The sequence below is a fragment of the Phoenix dactylifera genome, chromosome 10, assembly GCF_009389715.1.
Source record: "Phoenix dactylifera cultivar Barhee BC4 chromosome 10, palm_55x_up_171113_PBpolish2nd_filt_p, whole genome shotgun sequence".
Classification (NCBI taxonomy): Eukaryota; Viridiplantae; Streptophyta; class Magnoliopsida; order Arecales; family Arecaceae; genus Phoenix; species Phoenix dactylifera.
Genome location: NC_052401.1, coordinates 4,506,571 through 4,528,208, shown reverse-complemented (window position 1 = coordinate 4,528,208; position 21,638 = coordinate 4,506,571). Strand labels below are relative to the sequence as shown.

At 37.9% G+C, this 21,638-nt stretch overlaps 2 protein-coding genes and 1 non-coding gene across 4 annotated transcripts; all 3 read right to left on the bottom strand.

Moving 5' to 3' along the window:
• Nucleotides 1–1,388: 1,388 nt before the first annotated feature.
• LOC120112156 (endoglucanase 12-like) lies at nt 1,389–8,596 on the bottom strand. Of its 2 annotated transcripts, none has more exons than XM_039130835.1 (6): nt 8,399–8,596; nt 7,796–8,293; nt 6,428–6,735; nt 4,865–5,462; nt 3,105–3,277; nt 1,389–2,005 (listed from the first exon to the last, which is right to left on the bottom strand). In XM_039130835.1, the coding sequence occupies exons 2-6, from the start codon at nt 8,169–8,171 to the stop codon at nt 1,604–1,606; spliced, it is 1,857 nt and encodes a 618-aa protein (XP_038986763.1). In that variant the 5' UTR covers nt 8,172–8,293; nt 8,399–8,596; the 3' UTR covers nt 1,389–1,603. The 2 variants fall into 2 exon arrangements, with proteins under 2 accessions (XP_038986763.1, XP_038986764.1); XM_039130836.1 differs by having other exon boundaries at nt 7,796–8,263.
• Nucleotides 8,597–10,966: 2,370 nt separating this feature from the next.
• Nucleotides 10,967–11,040, bottom strand: TRNAI-AAU. Its single transcript has one exon. It is a non-coding gene; the product is annotated as a tRNA-Ile (tRNA).
• A 2,888-nt stretch (nt 11,041–13,928) lies between these two features.
• LOC120112155 (la-related protein 6B-like) lies at nt 13,929–19,464 on the bottom strand. Its single transcript, XM_039130834.1, has 8 exons — nt 19,350–19,464; nt 19,099–19,169; nt 18,925–19,005; nt 18,749–18,845; nt 15,905–15,952; nt 15,769–15,837; nt 14,610–14,753; nt 13,929–14,391 (listed from the first exon to the last, which is right to left on the bottom strand). Exons 2-8 carry the CDS (start codon nt 19,113–19,115, stop codon nt 14,128–14,130), a joined length of 720 nt encoding a protein of 239 aa, XP_038986762.1. The 5' UTR covers nt 19,116–19,169; nt 19,350–19,464; the 3' UTR covers nt 13,929–14,127.
• Nucleotides 19,465–21,638: the final 2,174 nt, after the last annotated feature.

Genomic DNA, 21,638 nt, shown 5'->3' with positions numbered 1-21,638 from the left:
AATATCTTCCTTGTAAGTTGCTTGCGGATGAGCCGCTAGTGTTGGAACTTGGTCTTGAACTTTCATAGAAAAAAAACAACTGGGAGAGTGCTGAATGGGTTTGGAGGGGCAGATATGGCCATGTACAGATGCTATTTGACTGTGCAGATGATCTGAGCCAGATTGAGCAAATAGTTGGATCAAACCAAAGAAAGACATTGTTCCTCCCAATGCGGTGATAATGGTTTAATCATCAAAATCTAGGGAGCATAATGGTAAGTGATAAAATAGTGAGCGGATCTCTCAAGAACATAAAAGGGGTGCAAAACTGAGGCAGTGTTGAGTGCAGAAGGAAGTTCAATAGTTCTGACTGCAAAACTGTAATCCCATTCAATATAAGCATTTTTAAAGCAAAATCTTTGCACGTGCCGATTGTCAAAATTAAACATTTGATCATGTCGCACACGGTTTTTATTAAAGTAATAATCATATTTGTGTATGTCCATAGAATTTAGTTGATACTTCTTGTTGCCGCTCCCAAATTGATGAGATCATGATCACGCTATTAATGGGCATTAACCCTCTGAAATAGGTTTGAATTGGATATATTTGGCTCTTCTCTGTTGTTCGGTTGGGTCAAACTAGCATTTCGGCCAATACCGAGGTCAGGATGATGTCGGCATATACTAAGGTTAGGTTGACAAATATATGCTACATCACTTCTCAATATCCAAATAAAACAAAACTTCAAAACTATTTTGGAATCGAAAAGATATGTCGAGACAATTTGAGGTGTTAAGAGTTGTAGGTCTTGGGTTTTCACAATTTGTTCCCAATTTTTCCTCCTCTCCTCTCTTCAATTATAGACGTGGCCGACAACATTATTGCTATCCACTCCTAAATCTTGATCTAAGAGCACTTTTATATCCCTTTGAAAGCCTTTTATTTTGGTTGATCCCTTCAAAGCCGATGGAAGGTAGGTGAGAGAATAATGCTGTCGTAGTGTTATGTTTTAGTTTGATCCCTCTCATTCTCATCGAACTTGCAAGTGAGAAGCAATGTCCTTGGCACCATAATGCTTTGTTCTTTGGTTTACCATCCATGCTCTGTTTCAATCTGATAGCATGAGTAGATTTCGAGAGCAACGTACTCATCATCAATGCTAATACTCTTTCAGATTGGTGATTGATAACACCTGTTAGCTGTGTATCATGTGGCCTCCTTCCTCATTAAATTGATTGGCAGAGTTTTCTTTTCTTTTCTTTTGGATTTCGTTTTCTGTCTTCTTGAATATGATTTCCAAGGGTGCTGTCTCTTTGTTATGGTTGGAAGGATTGAACCTGTTTCATAGTTCGCATGATATGCTGCAAGCATATGACCAGTTCAGAATCCAAGTGTATTGACCCCCATTAACTTCAACTCAGTCTACTGGACGAGACCACATACTAGAACTTTTTTTTGTCTTTTCAGTTCTCAGTGTACATGAGTGCAGGTCCCAAGAGGAACCTCATGTACAGCTGCAAACATTCCAAACAAAGTTACTTCTGATATGGTTCCAAGTTCAAACGAATCCAAGGAACTTTAAACCTCCATAACCGCAGTATGCATAAAAGCCAATGAGCTCTTATGGCCTCCATGGTGGTGGAGGGGGTGGTGCTGCCGGGAAGAGCGATGGCACAGCCGAGAACATGGCGTTCTTGTCGACGCCGGCGCCGCCGCTGCTCGTCAGCGACACGAGTGCTGCGACGAGGCCTGCATTGCCGGCTAGTGTGGGCTCAGTGTAGCCGTAGTTCTGCCTCGCGTCCTTGAAGACGTCAAAACGGTCAGGGCCGCCGACCATGGCGCCGGCGATCACATTGGGATTGGGCGATTTGGCGCGGAACCACTTCCACCCGGCGGCGCATGAGTACTTGACGCCGTTGTCGGGGATGGACGCGCCGCGGTGGTGGACGTGCTTCGGGTAGTTCTCGCCATAACCCACCACGTAACTCATCTTCTCTGGGTTGTCTCCTAAGATGTAGGTCACCTGCGATACCAGGATGGCTAATTAGCTGCAGCGCAGCAGAGAGAAGCTTTAAGCGATGAGAAACGCCATATTCTTAAAACTTGCTTACCAGAGAAACTCTGTGAGAAGTGATGGGAAATGGAAGTTTCCAAATCAAAAATAGATTTTGCATAAAACAAGCATCTAGGGTCTGATAATTTTGTTTCCAGAGATGGTAGTATAAACAAATATATATTAAATACTATATGCATGTATGTATATATGTATGTATGTATGTATGTATTATGTATGTATAAGATATATTTAGCTTTCAAGGAAAGTATATCAAGTACTTTAAATATCTATCAGGTGACTTGTATTTAGGCACTAATTTCTAAAGAGTTTTTTTTTTTTTTTTTTTATGAATACTCTTCTAAATATCGAATTTTGCATGAATATTCTTCCAAAATTGATATTTGTATGTATACCCTCGTAAAATACTTATTTTGCTATTCTATTATTTTTTATGCTTATTTTTGCATATGCATCTATGTCATCTAATGCCGTTAAAAAATTAACAGTTTCAAATTAAAATGACTAAAACACTCTTAATGGGTAGATACACACAAAAAAAAAAAACATTTATAATGCAATCGCGATGGACGATAAAAAAATAATTTTCAAATTTTAATTTATTTTTAATTAAAAAAATATAGTTTTTATTAACGGTGCTAAAAGGACCGTCATGCTAGGAGCATTTGTACAAAAACAATGTTTTATGAAGGTATAGAAATAAATATAAAATTTAAGAAAGTATCCATGCAAATTTGAATTTTTAGAAGAATATTCATTCGAAAAACCCATCTCTAAATGTACATTGTTTTGCAACAATAAAATAAAATAATAATTCTTCTCTTACAAAATCAACAGCAGGTAATTTGTTTTTGTTAATGCAAAATTTCACTTCACTTCACTTCTTCAAAATTATTTATCATTTCTCACACAGTCTCAATGATTTAGCACTCTGTTTCGTGCTTTCCATCTCTTGCACAAGTGCTGGCATCTAATTTTCATGGTAGGTGGAATTAAATGAAGCAGATTAAGTGCTGCATGAAAAAATTAGGAAGGGGTTGAGGGGAACCTGAGAGGCAGCGAAGCTCCGGAGGGAGGTGGTGGAGAAGTAGTAGGGCCCGCAATACCAGCCGGGGACATTGGCGGCGTCCATGTAGTCGGCAAAGAGGGAAGCCAGGAACGACATGGCCGCCGTATACTGTAATGACTGAGGCCGCCCATGGTTCAGTTGGACTAGTCCACCTGCATGCCTCCACTGTGTCATTTAGAGAATCATTGAGCAAAGGATATTTCAAAATAAAGGCCATTAGAGAAAAAAAAATGTGTGCGATAATCGCGAGATCACATGATTTAGGTGTGTGTGGGCAAAAATTGCAGGAGCTTTTCATGCATCTAGTGTTTTTGATGCTGATATAACTCATATTGGAGTTTGGTAGAGGAGCGAACGGATGTTATCACACAATAACTAGTAAACTGAAAACAAAAATTAGGATGTTGGAGGAAACTGAAACTAATCAAGGTTAGCATCTTTTGAAATCGAAATATTAGCAGATGCCTATACATCCATCATGATCGCCTGCTATCTATTTGCTAAGAACTTGTATATCTTATATTTGTTCCTAGAAGATTCAAGGAATTTAGAAGCAGCTTTCACGTCTATGCAGTTGCGTTCGTCCAACCCTCTTGACTAGAAGGTAGAGAAATAGAGTCCCACTTTACCTTTACCTGCGCTTCTCCACTCTCGTGATCATGTATTTTTTCTTGTTATTCATTTTAATCCCACCATGCAGCATGGATTATTTTCTAGTGCAGATGAAGCCGTGGACTGCAACTAGAGGGAGGGATGCCCTGGTTTGCGATAACAATGTACATGAAAATGAAGCTGGACTCTTAATATCGGGTAGTACATTTTTTCCGAACCATACATTAGATAGAAGTATGCCTAGTTGACTCCAGAGCACCAGAGGGAAGGGACTCCAAATTAAATTCAAGTAAATAGATTCCAAAAATACTAAAAAAATATATATAAAGAAAAAAATGTCTCACGTGCATAGCATGTATCAATGTTTACTAATAATTAATAAAAGAATACATGTTGCTTCGAAATGAAACTTGATTCTATTTTTTTCCTGTTTCATGCCGTTCTCACATTGTCCTCAGTTTTATAGTCTCTTAGTTCACTTGATCATCTTAGCTATGTATAATCAAGTGAACCATAATATTTTGCTTAAAAGAAAGCACAATTGCTTTTTTATAATTATAATCATAGCTAATAAACTATCAAGTTATTTGAGAATAACTTCCCCCATGGTAAACTAACAAGTTATTTGAGAATGATTCACTTCCCCTAGTGTACATACAATGGTAGTATGGTGTCCAGGCTACCAATCGATGCCAATTGAAAAGAAATAATTAATGCCAATTGATGATTAATCGAGATCATGAATCATGGGGAATTCAGGACTTGCACAAGGTTTCTTCGTGTCAATACTCGGAGATCTTATGAACTTAGTGCAAACAAAAAGAACAATAAGAAAAGGGAACCATATATCATCCTAACTCTTGCATGGTAAAGTTAGGCCAATCCTAATTATCTTTCTCTAATGCCCATTGTTTCATTAGCTACACATGTGATTCGTTTCATAAATTCCATGAAATTTCATAAATCCCTCCAGCTTGTTCTTGGGAGAGGTCCAGAATTCTAACATGGCTGTGGCATTTCATCAGCTTTATTCCTCAAAAAATTATCCTAGCCTCCAAATAATTCAGTCATTATGAAACAAACCTTGAACCATGATGAATTCATGAAGAATGCTAGAAGCACATTACCTCGGCTCCAGTTGAAGACATTGAATTCCTTAAAACCTGAGCACATATTGAGCCCTGTGGCATTATGGTATCCTCTGAGAGACTCCTCATAAGGGTATCCCGGGTTCAAGAACATCCTGAACCTTGTTAAAAGTAGCATGGCAGCTGGTAGCTTGTTGTCCCAGCTGAGAACCCCAAGGTCTGTGATCCGCATGAAGGCCTTGGCATTCCTCGGCAACCTTGGATCAGTTGCAAAGCTCATGTAGCTGCTGTTTCCAGTGGCGTAGTACATCCATGCAGCACTCCACATGTACTCATCCCAGTAACCTGTTGAGTTGTAGAAGGGCTCAATGTATGGGTTCCCCCGGGAGTAGGGAGTCCGGCGACCCATTCCCCTCGCAAACTTGTAAACTGTTGCTGCGCCTCTGATGAGCTTCTTGGAGTAGGCGGCGTCGTCGCGGAATACAATGGAGGCAGCAGCAAGTGCAGCAGCGATCTCGCCTCCTAAGTCTGGTGCAGAATTGGCAACTTGTGTTCTTCGGGGGTAGTCCATGTCTTCAGGCCTCATCCAGCAGTAGTGATCGTCTGGTGCGGTCGAGGAATTTGTTGCCTCGCCAACCTGATGATGAAAGAAGAAAAAATGTTGAGAGCCTGTAAGAGGGGAAGTTAGCATGGATTCAAATCTAAGAAAAGATACAGAAAAGTCTCATATAATACTGGAGGTTGCTCTTAATGAGAATCGTTTGCAAACAAAGATTCATACATATATGATTACTGGATGCCAAGAATATTTGCAGGCTGAGGCTTAGTGATAGATTGTGCATTGCAAGAATTTTACTGTAGTGTTCATAGGCAAAATGGCAATAAAAGTCTATTGATTCCCTTCATTAATAAAAGTCTATTGGATAAATGCCAGTTTTTTTTTAGAATTGTATCGAATGGATTATTTCCACATGTAGAAGTAATAGACCAGCACTAAGATGGTAAAATGAGAAGACAGCAAGCTCTGAGATTAGTTGTAAACAAAGGCATTGCATGTAAGGAAAGGCTCTTCCAAATTTAACAGATGATTGAAGTCTCATTGAATTGTTAAGAGGATTACATTAGAAATTTTAAAAAAACCGATGGGATCAGGATGAAGATAAATGCTGATAATGATGAAGCATATCTTTTTTATGACAACTGTAATCCTAGAAAAGTATTGTTTCTGCATTTGTAATTTAAAGAAAACATTTCGAAAGAATTTCAAAGAAGAAACTGAGGATCAAAACTATAATTTGCTAACATGAAAGAACATTTTTTAATAGAACATTGCAGTGACTTAAATGATAATGTTAGCTTATATATCATATTTTACATTAAAAAAATAACAATAAAACATACGAATATCAATAAGTCTAAACTTCCATTGGAACATATGAATTCAGAATGGAGTTCTGCCCCAGTAAGCTTTGAATAAATTGTCTGTCATCTTAATCAGAATGAAAAATTCAACCTTTCTAACAGAGCAGACATTTCCCTCGTATTAGAGACCTGAGAGCATGCATCACCAGAGCGTAACCACAATGATAGTTTCCTTCTTACCTGGCTATAGATTTTGTCAATGGTTGTGGCAGAAGAATTGAAGGTTTTAAGCAAGTAATCTGTCCCCCATTTTATAAGTTCTCTGATGTGGTTGTACTCTCCAATTGCTTTGTATTTATGACTGTATTCTATCACTGACCAACTCAGGAGTGTCATGGAGTAGGCCATGGGGAAGTGAAATTTTATATTGTCCCCGGCATCATAGTATCCTCCGACAAGCCCACCCTCAATATCCGGTTGATCGAAGCCATCTTTGAGGCCAGAATTTCCACGCCAAGAAATCCCATTGTTCTTTGGCAAGCGACCAGCTGATCAAAAGAGTCAACAACAACTAAAAAAATTAGAAAATTAATTCATAACTTTAATCTCTAGAGGGGATATTGAATTCTGAAAATTGCTTTGGTGCTTAAACACAGTGCCCTGAGAGAAAAAAAAAAAAAATCTTTTAGTTTCCTGTGACTCCAGACATATTCCTCTAGTTTCATCGGTATTTTTAAGAATTGACAGAGACCAGCAAATAAGACATCTTTTTTATGCATATTTTGAACACTTTCAGATTTTTAGTTGCATGATCTGAAGAAACAGAGGCGATTAACTAGTCCAGCGATCAGACAATTTTCTTTCTTCGCACCAGCCTAGTATAAGAAAGTCTTCATCCAGGAGAAAACAAATGCCCAATATAAGAGTGAACTATCAGTTATCACAGAAATTTTAAAGACTCTAGTGGAGAAGAGCAACCTTTGCTATATAAAATTTGATTCATCTTATACAGAAATAACTCGAACGGTACTCTTATAAGAAGTATATATTGGCATACGTATTTGATTAGGCGCTAGCTAGAAGCGCCAAGTTTTTAATCTATTTGTTTCCTCCAATTAGAAGAAGTGTGACTAATACATGATCAAGAGCCCAAGAAAAATGATAATAATATCAAATCATCTCACTCTGCAGAAAAGTCAATTCATCAACCCCACATTTCAATCATTAAAATCTGAATTAGTCTTGGATTGCATGTTCATAAACATGCATCAAAGCAGAACTTATTTGCAGAAGATCCACTCTGATCCAATATGCCAAAGGAAGTAGGAAACCTGAATTTGCTAGATTGAGGACAGAATTATATAGACCATGAGCCATACCTCTCCAACTGGTTCTTGCAAAATTAAGCAACCATTTTCCTTCCAAATTAATCGATATAAATAAGATATATAGGACTGCAAGGATGCCACAAATCTGCTGCATTCCAATCCTGATTAATAATTTGATACAGAACCCCGACCCATTCTTGGAAGATCGATAGCGAAATCATGAACCAGAGATCCATACAAGTTGCGAGACAAGAAGAAGATGGAAGTGTCAGGATCTTACATTTCTGTGCATTGAAGAAGAGGAGGGCCTTGTGGAGGGCCATGGTGTACTGGTCCGGTGGCAGCTCCTTCTCCTTGTGCTTCGGTAATGACTTCGCGATGATGATGGGTATGCCGATGACAACAAATGCAACCAAAGCAGTCCACATGATCCATCCCACCACCTTGCGCTTGCAGACGACGCAGCCCAAGTCGACATACTCGTCCTTCTTCTTGCTGCTGTCCTGCGGCTCGAGCAGCCAGCTCTGCTGCGTCTCGTCCAGCTGCTGCCGCGACACCGCCGCTCGGTCCAAATCCATGCTGCGGCCGTGCTCGTCATCGGTGACAGGGTCGACATGAATCTCGAACGTGCCACCCCAATGGTTCCCGGAGTGCATCTTGGTATTAGCCTTTAACTCAATTAATGCATGGGATTCAACAGTGGATTGAAGTTGCAGCAACTTCAATGGAACAGGACATGGTTCGTTTCCTGGAGGAATTCGGAACAATCTAAAATGGCCTAATTTGCATGGAGAGGATGCCAAGTTAGAAGTCTCGATTACGAGCTACAACAAACGAACTTAGAAAAGATGTATATCGAGGTGATGAATGAGTAGATGACTACCAGAAGCTGTCAAGCAGTGATCAGAGGCCTCCAGATACCAGCTTTTATGAGTATTTTTCTCTCGTCGAGGGAGGTGGGGGGGGAGAGAGAGAGGGCTCTCAAGCTCTAGGGAAGAGCAGAAACTCTCTTCCCTCTTAGTCCTTTCTTAGGCGAGCAGGAGGGTTGACCTGAAGACGAGAGAGAGAGAGATCGCAAAGAAGGGTGGTGGCCGGTGGGTAGTTTTTTTGATGTAATAATCTTTGAGATCACTTTCAAGTCGTCGGTAGGAACGGTTGACTTTGGAAATTGTAAGAAGGTTTGGCTTCCGGGGGAGATATAGTTTATTAAAATTGGTAAGTTGGTGCGTCAGCAAGGCAGTTCTCGTCGTACTTTAGGGAATTGCAATCATAATCATATAGTTTTGGTAATTGTGAATTGATATGGAACTTTCATGCCAAAATAATTTATAAATTTTAGTTTGTACGTCCAATTTGTACTTGGTTCGCGTGATGTGATTCCCACATTAATATGCTTCATTCCTTTGCAAGATAAACCGAAACCATCCATTTCTCTGGACCAAAAGGAGTCGTGCCAATAGAGCCTGCCGTCTACTTGGATGGGAATCAAATGAAGCCCGTTTGAGGCTCAGATTCTAAGGAAGCCCGACTTTACCCATTTAGAAAGCAGGACACTCGTGAGAAACGTTCTTTAGATCCCAACCAGAATAAAATATAAAATGTGAAGGGCTGATTTGCAAGAAGAGATTAACTCGGCTCGAGACGATGCATATTACACTCACTTCCAGCTAAAATGTCACTCTCCGACGGCATTTGGAAGTCGCCATGTACTCATTTTTAAGTCGTTTTTGGTAGCAAAAGCCTTGTACTTATCTTCCTCCAGTTGCAAGATATGCTCTCTATCTCACACGCACACGCACACGCACACGCACACGCACACGCACGCACCCCCACCTGATAACTAAAGTGATCTGATTTATATATTTCTTATCTTTCACAACTGATAAGTTAACTCGTCAGTATTTTTAAAGAAAATTAAGATGGGAGAAAACCTGGCCAAAATTAAAAGAGAGTGGAACTTCAAAGGCTTTACCGAGCCAATTGGTGCCTTTAATTAATTCATCATACTTCATTTTGATGCAATCTAAAAGTCTGGTGCCCTTTTGATCACACCTAGGGTGGCAATCGAGTCGATCGGATCAGATACTGGTCGGATTAGATGCGGATCGGATCAAAAATTCATCGACCCAAATTCGATCTATTTATTAAACAGGTCAAAAATTATATTTTTATTCTTGATATATATTTTGAAACTGTATTTAAAAACAATTAAAAATGTGCAAGGCAAAATTAATATAACTGACCATTCTAATTTACTAATACTTGGTTACGAGCCACCTTAAAGTGGCATTTTTTGTTAGTGTGATCATGTATTAGCCTATATTATATTTCTTGTATAGAGTCTGTATACAAGTATATATAGCTCCTAAGATGTACCAAGTATGATGAAAAAAAGAAATAAAATCATTTTTTTCTCTTTCTCTTGTTTTTGTCTTCTTTTGCAAATATTTTAACAATGTGTATACCCATATATGAGCATGTACATAGGTTCAAGTTTGTCCTCACTAGATTTCGATCAGATTTTGTTTTATGTTCATTTTTGTCATTTTTAATGTTTGTTTACATGTGTTAAAATTTATTATGTCCGCTGACTTTTTTTCTTTAAAATTTAAGAGTATGTTTAAGAAATTGTTCCAATAATATTTTTTGTGGCTTTACTAAGCAGCATAAAAAGAATTAATCAATCATTTTAAAGAGCATATATGTAAAAAAAAAAAAAACTTGAAGGAATAAAATGGTGGAATGATATAGTGAATAGTGCCCCTACTTTTAGGATCACATAAAGGAATACTTGTAGATTTTATATTGTTGAAGAGGCATATATGCCTCTGGCAGTCAGGCATATCTATAGAGAAGCTAATAGGGCACTAAATTAGTTGATAGATTCTGGACGATAAATCAGTCCATAGAATCTTGACAAAATTCTTGATAGATTCTATGGACCGATTTATCGTCTATCTCACTTCTATTTTGGAATATTTTATTTTATAATTTTATAAGATATATCCATACTAGATATGTATGGTCCGTCCGTTCTATCAAAAAAATAAAAGGACATATATGTCATTTTAAACTTTGGAAAGTTATATAGGCAAAAAAAATTAATTTCTTTTCGACCACGCTACAATTAAGTTCGATACATTTCCATACTTTGAACTTGAGAAGCTTCCTAAATGTCTTAGGAATATTTTATATAAACATGACATATGCAACTCATGTAGTCTATCTAGGGCAGCATTTAAAGAATAACCATGATCCTAATGATTAAAGTTTCTTACAAGTATGATAGAAATACTTCTATGAATATGAAGGAAGTCTATTTAAATATAGTACCTATAAATGTAAAGTATATTTGTCAAAAAAATATAGTACATATAAATGTAAAGTATATTTGTCAAAAAATATGTGAGCATAATGTGGCAAAAATAGGATTTGCCAAAAATAGAAATTTTGGCCCATGCAGGTCTCGAACCTGCGACCTTCGCGTTATTAGCACGACGCTCTAACCAACTGAGCTAATAGGCCACAATTTCTGAATTGAAAATTAATATTATCATGTTTAATTTATTTCGCTACCACTCTTCAGCAATTTAGCATCCACATCTCCATGCAAATCTTAACACTTGTGCACTCGCTCGGCAGCATTGGAGATCTGGTTCTCATCTATATATACAAATACATATATGTATGCATGTAGTTGTGCTTGCCATGAAGTGGTTTAATCTGGTTCCAGTCTTCATATTATTGGGTGCTACCATGTCAGTTGATGTTGTTTGACATGCAACACTGACTTTTAAATTGGTAACTGTTGGAGTTGAAATTTGGCCTCAGGGTGACCACGCCGGAGAAAGCTGAGAAGACGCCGACCGAAATGGAGAAAGAGAGCCTTCTTGCGCTCTGGGGTACTTGCACAAAGCTTTGGCTGGGAATTTCGACGAAGGTCCTCCGATGGCTAAATTAGAGCTAATCTAACGTTTTTTTGGGAAAAAAAAGTCTCCGAGTATTTTTGATATGGCTTATTTATAGTCCTCACAAGGGTGTCCATGTGGCTGAGGTATGACCCATCTTCATTATGAGAGGAGATGGTTTTGGCTAGGTGGCGTGTGGCCAAGGCCAGGGCTCGCTTGAGGCACACGGTTTGAACAGTTCTTGTGCACAACATGGTGTTGGCTAGTGTGACAGAGTATGGTTCTTGGTAGCAAGGCATGGTCCTTGATTGGCATGTTATGGCATGGCCAGCAAGTAATGGTTCGTGGAAAGGGGTTGGTTAGGCTGGGATGTTCGGTCACATGTACAGGCGTGGGCGCGCGTGAAATAATGGCCAATATCTGTCAATATATTACATGATCATGCTGTAGAAAAGTGTCTGTTTGCGCACCAGCTGGTGGCTTGACTCAGCTGTGGTTGGTATCCATCTCTATTAATTGAGATGGGAAAGGACAATTAGGTGGAACAAGAACCCAACTCAATGACTTTTGAAGAAATAAGGAAAAACCATTTAGAAGTGCTATGCTAGGTTACCTCGAACTAACTAAATCTAAGATGTGGTTTGGATTAGCATAGACATATAAATTGCTAAATTGGATTGGATTTGGATTGGTGAATACCTTAAAAAAAAGGTTTGAGTTCAGGTTGAAGGCTCCGGAAACAAAACTCAATCAAAATCTAACTAATTCTAGCTCGCTTTTTAGTCCACCTAAGCATGTAGTTCCTCCAAATCAACTAAACCCTCAACTAAATCAAGTTAATGTAGCTCAACTTGACTGGCCTGCCCAAACCTCACTCAGACTAAACTATGTTCAAATAATAAATAGTTGAGCTGAGTCAGGTTTGCTTTGGATTGTTTGGATTCTGATTTGGATACTTGCAAAGCTTTGTACGCTTTAATCAAAGCAAAGACATGCATAATCTCATAAATAACCTATAGTACATGGGTTTGAAATTAGATATAAAATGTCACAGCTTACTCATATCTAAATAAAACATCTTATCAAACTAATAAAGAGATAATATCTTCTTTTTCTTGAAGGAAAATGCAAGGGCTCATTCCGAGCAAAAGAAATTATGAACATATCAACATAGGGTATGGAATTGCGCTACGAAAAGATATCAGCAGAACAGATTTGCGGCTATTTAAAACCATTTTCTATAACTTTTTAATTCTTCACTTTTGGATCATGTATTTTCCCCTCTCATTTTGTGCTCGACGATGCTACTTGAATGGCTCGTTAGTTAAAGACGGAAAAAACAAACCATGGAACTGACTAGGAGCCTAGAAACCATAAAACACATCAATAGGAAAGGATAGGATATGCCATTAATAGGAAAGAATTGGCTTGCCCCAGTCCAGCCACGTTGGAGGCCTAGGAGCACATTAACAAAATTACTATTTCTATAAAAAGTTATAGATTTCTTATAAATAGTACTAAAAGCTTGAGATCATCAAGTTGTGGATTTTGAAAAATTAGAAGGATATTGTCATTTAATTACAGATACAGCTTTTTACCATGACCTATAAACCATTGCATTTTGTTAAGACCTTGAGATAATAATTTTAAGTTTTGAAGAAACCTTTCACAAGAGTTTGAACTTATCAAATTCTGATATTCCTACAAAAAAAATATCCTTACAAAAATAAAAAGAAAATAATCACTTAATCATATATCAAACATCGTTATTTTCTCAATTCCAACAAGACTAGACAATCAGAAGTAACCTTTCCCCAACCACTCATGACCCTCTAAACTTTAGATAATATATTACTACATGTATGCTCATGCCTACACTTTAACCAGTGATATCAGATACATAACTTCAAGAATTATGCACTAGGTCTGGAGATGCATGTGCAAGCTTTTGATTGAATCAAGGCTCAAAGTTCAAACGCAATCTAAAATTTCATTAAAAGCAGAGAAGTTCTACAAGGTACTTCCAAGCTGTAAGATCAACAATAGAAAGTGAAAAGATACTAGACGACCAAGGGAAAAATCTTGCTCTTGGAAAATCCTACCAACTAGACATTAACAAATTCACAATATCAATGAAGATACAAAATCACACCATATAACCAAACAAATAGATTACAAACAAGTTTATAATCCCCAATGAAGTTTAGAACCACAACATACCATCGATTTTCAGTATGTCCAAACACACCCAAGGATGTCCTTTGAGACTTTCAACATAGTTTTATTGCATAGAACTATGACAAAGGTAAATCCAGCATACATTATTTACCAGTTATTGCACTAAAATTTATGGTCCGGAATCACCTTGATCTATATATATATATATATATATATATATATATATATATATATATATATATATATATATATATATATATATATATATATATATATACCAGAACTATCAACTAAAGGAGGTAAAATAACAAAACAAAACACACTGGATCTGCACCTGGAGTTCAGAAACCCCAAAAAAACACTCCCAAGAGGTAGAAATGTACGGATCTGACTTTAAGTCTAATCAGAAAGTCCAAGAGAAGGCATTTACCAAAACCAAAGCCAGAGCTACAATAGCACTACAACACCTTTCTATCAACAACACACCAAATGTATTTTTCAGGAAAACGCATTTATAGAGCGGTCATTAAACCATACTGGCAGGGGTTACCAGCTTTCCCCGACCCATGGTGAATCCTCTTGTCCCATCTGGCATGCGAGGACCAGGAGGTTGCCTGTTAGCCACCACAGATTGTTCAGTGTGGATGGGATGGCTCGAGGGTGGTGTGCCAACCATATGACCACCATTACGATTACTGTTGTACTGGCCACGTCCTCGACCCCTCCCTCCCCAGCCCCGACCTCTTCCTCGTCTCAATCCACCATCCCTTTCGTTGAGAAGAGCCTCACCCTGTCCAAGGTAACTAATTAGAAAAACTATGTCGAAAAGCTAGATTTAAGTTTAATTGGAATAAGAAACTGATCATTTTTGCTATAAAGAAAAGATGTATCAGATATGGAGCAGAAAACCAGGAACTATGGGTAAAGCAATGATTGGCAAACTGAACTTTGTTTGGTAATAAACTAAATTCAGTTAAATAAAATGAACTGGAAATTATGGCTCCTTACCACATTATCATGTGATGCTTCAGATATTTGAGAAGGATCTTCCACCTGCTTCTCATTTGGCAGGTTAGATGTGGAGACATCGTCCTCTCCATCAACATCACCTTCATGCCCTCCCTTTCTCCCTCGACCTGGCCCATGTTTTGTCTGAAGTTGCAATTGAGGAAAAAATCAGTAACAATTTGTATCTGAAAGATTTTCTTTGACCCTTCTAAAAGCCTTTGAAGGAATGTTATTAAAGCATAGAAATGCACTTGATGTAAAAGAGAGAGAGAGCAAGAAACGTCAATGGCAGTGGGAAATAGCGATCCAAATATTCTGGCAAGCTTTCAAGCCCTGTTTGCTTAAGAAAATGGGTTAGAATATACCAGTATTTACAAATACGATTTAAATCAAGAAGATCAGATATTTTTCATAATATATTTACCTTTTTATTACAAACATATGTTCCAAAAGAATCAACATACTGTACTAATAATTTTGAAGTTTATCCTATTGTTATGATGAAATATCAACACATGGTATCTTTACAATGTTCTATCATCTCCCTTCACTTAGTCTGCAAATTTGTACAAGGTATTCAGTATAATATCAGTTCAAGAATTTTCCATCTATAACCCAAGAAGAGTCAGATATTGGAAACCTCTCAAAATTTTGCTTTACAAATAGCAATCTAATGACAAAATGATTTACTAAACATATATCAGAAAGAGCAAACTAACAGCATGACTATGATTCCAGAGGAAGTGTTCAGATGCCCCTTAATGATGCTTGAAGAATATCCCATATTTGAATAGAAACAGATAGAGTGAAAAGTTGAAGAGAATAACAGCATAGTAGTATTCTAGTCGAAGTGTTCCCAATGATGCTCGTACATGGGAAGCCAAGTTCCATTTAAAAGGTGCCTTGTGGTAATCCCTGGGAATTGTTGGATTCTGGGATCTGCTAACTCCCTTTCCCTTTGTCTCCAGTTCTTAGTTCAACTTAAGGCTTCCCAACACATGCATGAAATAGCCTACTGATACAACAGCAGGACAGGCAAATACCCCTTCATTGAAGCATTCTTTTATGATCAATGAAAGAATCCTTGCAAAGAGTGAAGATGGCATCTGATGGAAGATACATATCTATACAGTTGGAAAGCAAAGATAGATGTTAATACCATGCATTTAAGCAGCAAACGAACTCGGAGCCCACTTCTCCAGTTCCTCTCATCATTAAGTTCAGCAACCTGCATGCCAGGAAAACCAATGTAACCACAAGATAATGTGACAAGAATATACAAACCTAAAACTTACTGCTTTCTCAGCATCCTCAACAGTCTCGTACTCGACAAATGCATGCAACTGTACATAAAATTAAATAAAACAAGTCAAAATACGAACACGAGTGGAGTTTTATACACGAAAACACACACATCTGTGCTACATTATAAAAAGGAACATTTCTAAGCAGGCTATCTGCGAGTCTTACCAGAGAAATTGAGTCTAAAACATACTGAAATTATAATAGGCTTTAAAGAAAAGAATGCAACTCTTCTAATCTGTAGATGTACAAGTATCAACCTACACTTCAACAGTAGAATTTAATCATGAAGACTTAAAATATGTTTGCAAATGTCAGATCCATGAGGTATGCTTTGCTGCTGCACAAAAAATCACATATGCGGCATGTGACAAGGTAGACAAATCCACGTAACAGGCTAATAAAAACAACTCCAAAACTATAACACATAATTTCGCACATATCCCATGAATCAGGAAGATAAGGATGTTGGAACATAATTGGAAAAGGCTGCCTATTTTCTTAACAGTTGCATGTTCCCGAGAAAATGAAAGATTTCAATTTCTTAATGAAATCGGATTGATGGACAGAGAATGGCATTGATGCCATAGAAGAAGCTCCACCGAACCACACATCTTTTTTTTGGTGGGAGGGTACTCCGAGTAGTGGGTACCTCGTAGGACCTCGACACGAGGGGGTTCTTCCCTTAAGGAAAAAGGCGTCGACGTACCCGATACAGAGCTCTTTCCGCTCGCACCGTTCAGTTCAGGGGTAATTACAACGAACTTCACGGCTGCTTCCCCGCTCTCGCTAGTTGTCAAGTTTAAGCATGCCTTCCCGGCAAGCCAGCAACCAGAGCAGGAGTCATCTTCTTATCAGAGCAGACGATAGATAGGGGTCAGGTTTGGCATCTATGCCCCCTGCCCTCCAAACAGTATGAGAGCCTTTCAGCTCATAAGTTAAACCTATCTTTCTTTGATAAGAATCGATACGATCTCTATAGGGTTCGATGAAGAATGAGAACAGATGACAGCCCAGCATTAATGTATGCACCTATTTGTATATAGCTTATGCGAGATATTTATTTGGATGGCAATCTGACATTTTAACAGTGTGTAGACATTTTAACAGAGTTTGGAGAAGTCCTGTTTATGCACCACATTACTATTTCATGCCTTGCACAATTGCATGGCCGAGAAAAAGAAACAAACAAATATATTCAAAATCAAAAAATAAATCTGAAATCCACAAACTTCTTGTGAATATGGATCTTCTTGGCAGGTGATGTATGTCGTTATAATGTACTGACATCATAAATTCTGTAGGGCTGAAAACAAAATTGTGGTACGCTTATGCATATAGATCAGTTCTGTATCATGTACACAAGAAATTATTTCCCTTAAATAGTGTATGATAAGAATTACTGCTTCTTAATTCCTGCAAGAAATATAACATAACATATTATATCCTTCATTGAAACTTGAAAAAATAGTCATAATCATGGAATTCATAGCCCCTCCATGAAAGAATTAGGATCTTGCATCATCATTTCTGTGCCCATGTCATTGCCTGATTTTCAAAAGCATCGCCAAGATTCAGAAACCCAAAATCATAATGGAAAGTGTGCTGGATCCCAGCCAAACCTACACTTATTTCAGCCCCAGATGCCTTTATAATGTTCCTCCTTCTCAAGCTGATGGATACTGAGTTAAATTTCCCAGGCACTACCATTAATATCAGTCATTTTAAACCCATAAGGCTTCTATAAAGAGCCATCAGGCCAACAAGATTAAAATGTAGGCAGTATGAGAATCATAGCAAACATGCATTCTGTTTCGATCCCATCTGGCTTAAGATAAATTTTAAATGGTTGTTTTTAATCCTAACTCACAGCGGAATGGAGGAAAATGATTCATGTAGCCGACATTAACAAGTTACGGATTAACGATTAGTTGAGTTGAGTTGAGTTGAGTTGTTTTTAATCTACCTGCATAGAGCTTTGTCCTTGCTACTCAAGATGTTCTTCCTCTCATGCTTCTAGTAATTCTACTAAGTACTGGCTGTGCCGACATCATCAGATAATGGTAATGCTTTGCAGCAACTGTTCTCATGATTGCTAGTTGCAGAGACAATAAGCCTACTTTAACCTCTAAGATTGTTTAACCACAATCCTTAGCCAAACGTGCTCACTCGACCTGCACATTCCATCTTGTACCTCAACTTAGTACGTCTTTGCAGAGACATTCATGGGACCATTATTTTGCTTGTTACTGTCTTCTACTAATTTCATTTGTGGTGAACTCAATACTTTGTTATTTCTAGTTGCTCTCGTGCACTCATTTTGATAGTAAGCCTGCCATATAGTTCCTCCATTGTTCAGTTTACTAGACACCACTGCATTTACTTATTCCTGTTTTGTGCTTGTTTAGCATGATCTCATATTAAGATGCAAAATAGGGTTGATAGCAAATAAGGTGGTTTCTAATACATGAGTCATGTAAATCTCTCTCTTGGCACAATGTCTCCTACTTCTGGCTATAAAGCACTGACGAGTCATGTACATCTACTCTCCCTTTCTTTTGAAAAAACATACGTACATACATCCTTTCAAACTGAAAACATCTGACATAAAATCTTAAACATGGAAAAAAACATAAATAATGGTCCAAACAGAAAGGATATATCCTTTAAAATTATTCCCTATGACTAGTTATGCCAAAAGCATAATTTGTACAGTAAATGCAGAGGACCACAGAGTAAGCACTCATCATATACAGACTGATCCAGAAGTATGATGTATCCCTTTAACAATGTAATACGTTGATCAAATAAAAATATTAACAGATAAAGATGCATACCCTGTTGCCAAAAAGCATGTCAAGTTTTGCTGGTTTGTTAGTTTGAGCGTTTGTGCCATTTGTGGTCTGAGGATAGCATGTACGAATCGTCTTTACACTGCATCACAGCATTGATTTTAATTAACAATGTTGAAAAATTATAGATAGCAAATTTACATATGAAAAGAAACCTCTACCTCCCAACTGCAGAGAAAACCTTCATGAGGTTTTGGTAACAATGATCCTCAGGTAGATTTTCAGCCACAACAAATGCGTGACTAAAAGGGAAAAAGGGAACAAGCAAACTCATTATTTATAATCAGAACACATAAAGTGATGAATGAGTCCAAATAGAACTGACTATATGTAACCTGCAATTCTTCCACATCTAGTTCAGTAAAAGGCAGTTGCCGTCTAATTTCTTTCCATCATCACTAACGACCTGCAAAATAACCATATCACGGGCATGATAGATGGCACATTTACAACATAATACTAGCATAAGTGTAATATTGATGACTAGACTGGTAAATGTGTTTGTATCAGCAGAATTGCGGGAAGAGGGTTTGACTGGCATATGGGTTGTGAACTAAAACCAGGTAAGCATGGCTGAAGAACTTACAAGTTTTGATGATGTCCGGAGAGCCATAGCCAGCAGAGAGTTGTTGTGAACCAGGGATTTGATTTTCTTAAATGCTGCAATGACTGATATTGGCACTGCACACAAAAGAATGGTAAATCTAAATAACTAGGCCAACTTGATCAAAGCAGGTAGCCTAGATTTTCCTTTTTATAATTTTTCACTCGATCAGAAATGTCATATTGCAAAAGGAGAGTACATCCATGCATATTTTTGAAGGAACAAGTGAACAAGTCATACAGCCATTCAATTTTTAAGAATAAACCAAAGGAAAATTCCTTGTTTAGGCTTGTTCAGGATTGACGACCGAGCAACCATAATACACCATATACAGCAGAACTGTATTGCAATAGTGGTAGTATTGTTCGATCAATAGTAGTGTTTTATTGATCTTTTTATGGTGTCCTTATACTATCATTGTCTTTATTCCTTTCTTGAAAGCAAGGTTTGCCGAAACGTGCCAAACTGGCCAGTTTCAGAGTGTATTGAACCAGACCAGTAGGTCATCGGCATGGTTCAGCCGATCAAATCGAGATGCTATAAATCCCTCCCTCGGAGCTCTCTTCGGCTCTTCCAACATCCTCAATCCCTCGTCTCCCCTCTCTCTCCCTCGCCTAGTTCCTCCTTTAGCCTCTGTCCTTCGTTGACCGACAGCATCTTGTCCATGTCTGACAACAACGACGACATCCCAGCTAGGTAAGTCCTCTCTCTCACGATCCTTGTTGTCGGATCCGGAGCCATCAGATGGCTCAAGGCTCTCGAAGCCTTTACCTGCCCTCTCCCCCTCTCCTATCTCCACCTCCGACCTCTATCCTTTGATAATGTCGTCTGACAATGTCCCATCCATGTCTGATGACGATGATGAGGTCCCAGCTAGGTGTATCCTCACTCTCCTAGTCCCACAGTCGGATCCGAAATCCTCAACCTCCCCCCCCCCTTCTCTCCTCTCTCTCTCCCCCTTTCCCTCTCCCTCTCGGATATAGTATATACCAATACCATACCAAACAGGTTGCCAGCTGGTATGACTCTAATACTGATTCGGCGAACCTTGCTTGAAAGCATTTAAAATCAAGAAAAAGCTTTCCACCGATTCTTCTGTGATTTTATTTCAGTTAAAAAATTGTTATCCGTAGTTGAAATTGTTCGTTTGGAAATATTAACCATCACTAGAATAAATGGGAAGTAACATATAAGGGTCAATTCATAATGGTTCGCTTGTGTAAACTCTGTGATATGGTTTTGTATTTAGTGGGGTCTTTACTATGGACTTCTTCAAAAGGATGATACTTGAAATTTGATAATATTAGAAGTCAACCATGTCAATATCTTACAACTTTTGGGTCAAAGATCATTATGTTGGACAATTTGTTGGGCTGAAAGATATGTGGAAAGGTCAACAAATACCCACAATGTGGAGGTGAAACAACATGGATAGGCATCCTTTAGCGGTACTTGTTTCCATTATTTGTTATTCAAGATTACGCTACCTTTTCATCTATTAATATTATAGCTAATTGTGTTGAATCCAATGCTTCATACAGATAATAAGCTAATTATCTTGAACATCTCCCAAATCTTGGCCATTGATTACTTCAATGCTTGCTATCTGCCGCATCACCCTCAACATTCTTAATATGGACCCTCAACCTTTCATCATGCATGGCCTTCCATTTTCAAAAAGAAACATCTTAAATGCGTGCAAATTGTTAACAATTACGAAGCAAAAATCAATGAGCTACTTATCGTTATTACTAATTCTACATTATCAACTGATAGGCTAATGCATGTGACATTGAGTATGTAACTGACCAAACAAACCTCCCCCCCCTCCCTCTTTGGGAGTTTGAATCTTCTCAGAATTTTGACAAGGGTGTAAACAACCTCAAGTTTGAACTACCATGTGTGTGTACAACATATTTTCTGATATATACTCCAGAAATTCCTATTTGAAATAGATTTTCACTCACTATTACATACCAGCACAATCGTACGATGCCCGTGACTAATCAATTACATGTTCCCAATGTCCATTTGATACTAAAAAGTAAATGAAATTAATGAATCTTCCTTAAGTTACGATGCAAGAAGAATTCTAATTCATTTTTTCTTCATTAGATCCATAGTTAAAAGCTTTCACATCATCAACAACATTAGTTAAACAACCAAAAAAGGCAATCATTATCTATGTCAATAATACATACATACACGAGTGAAATACACAGATATTTTGATATGCCTCCTTAAAAAAGTTGCCATAATATACATCGTTTC

Bases quoted from the DNA above. Each gene is read 5' to 3' on its own strand.
- LOC120112156 (XM_039130835.1), bottom strand. From the start codon at position 8,171: ATGCACTCCGGGAACCATTGGGGTGGCACGTTCGAGATTCATGTCGAC. The intron at 3,278-4,864 runs GTAATGTGCTTC...GGAGGCATGCAG, and splicing joins TGTCTTCAACTGGAGCCGAG to GTGGACTAGTCCAACTGAAC. The intron at 2,006-3,104 runs GTTCCCCTCAAC...CTGGTATCGCAG, and splicing joins GGAGCTTCGCTGCCTCTCAG to GTGACCTACATCTTAGGAGA.
- LOC120112155 (XM_039130834.1), bottom strand. The intron at 15,953-18,748 runs GTATGCATCTTT...TTTTATGTACAG, and splicing joins ACATGCTTTTTGGCAACAGG to TTGCATGCATTTGTCGAGTA. The intron at 14,392-14,609 runs GTAAGGAGCCAT...TACCTTGGACAG, and splicing joins AAGCATCACATGATAATGTG to GGTGAGGCTCTTCTCAACGA.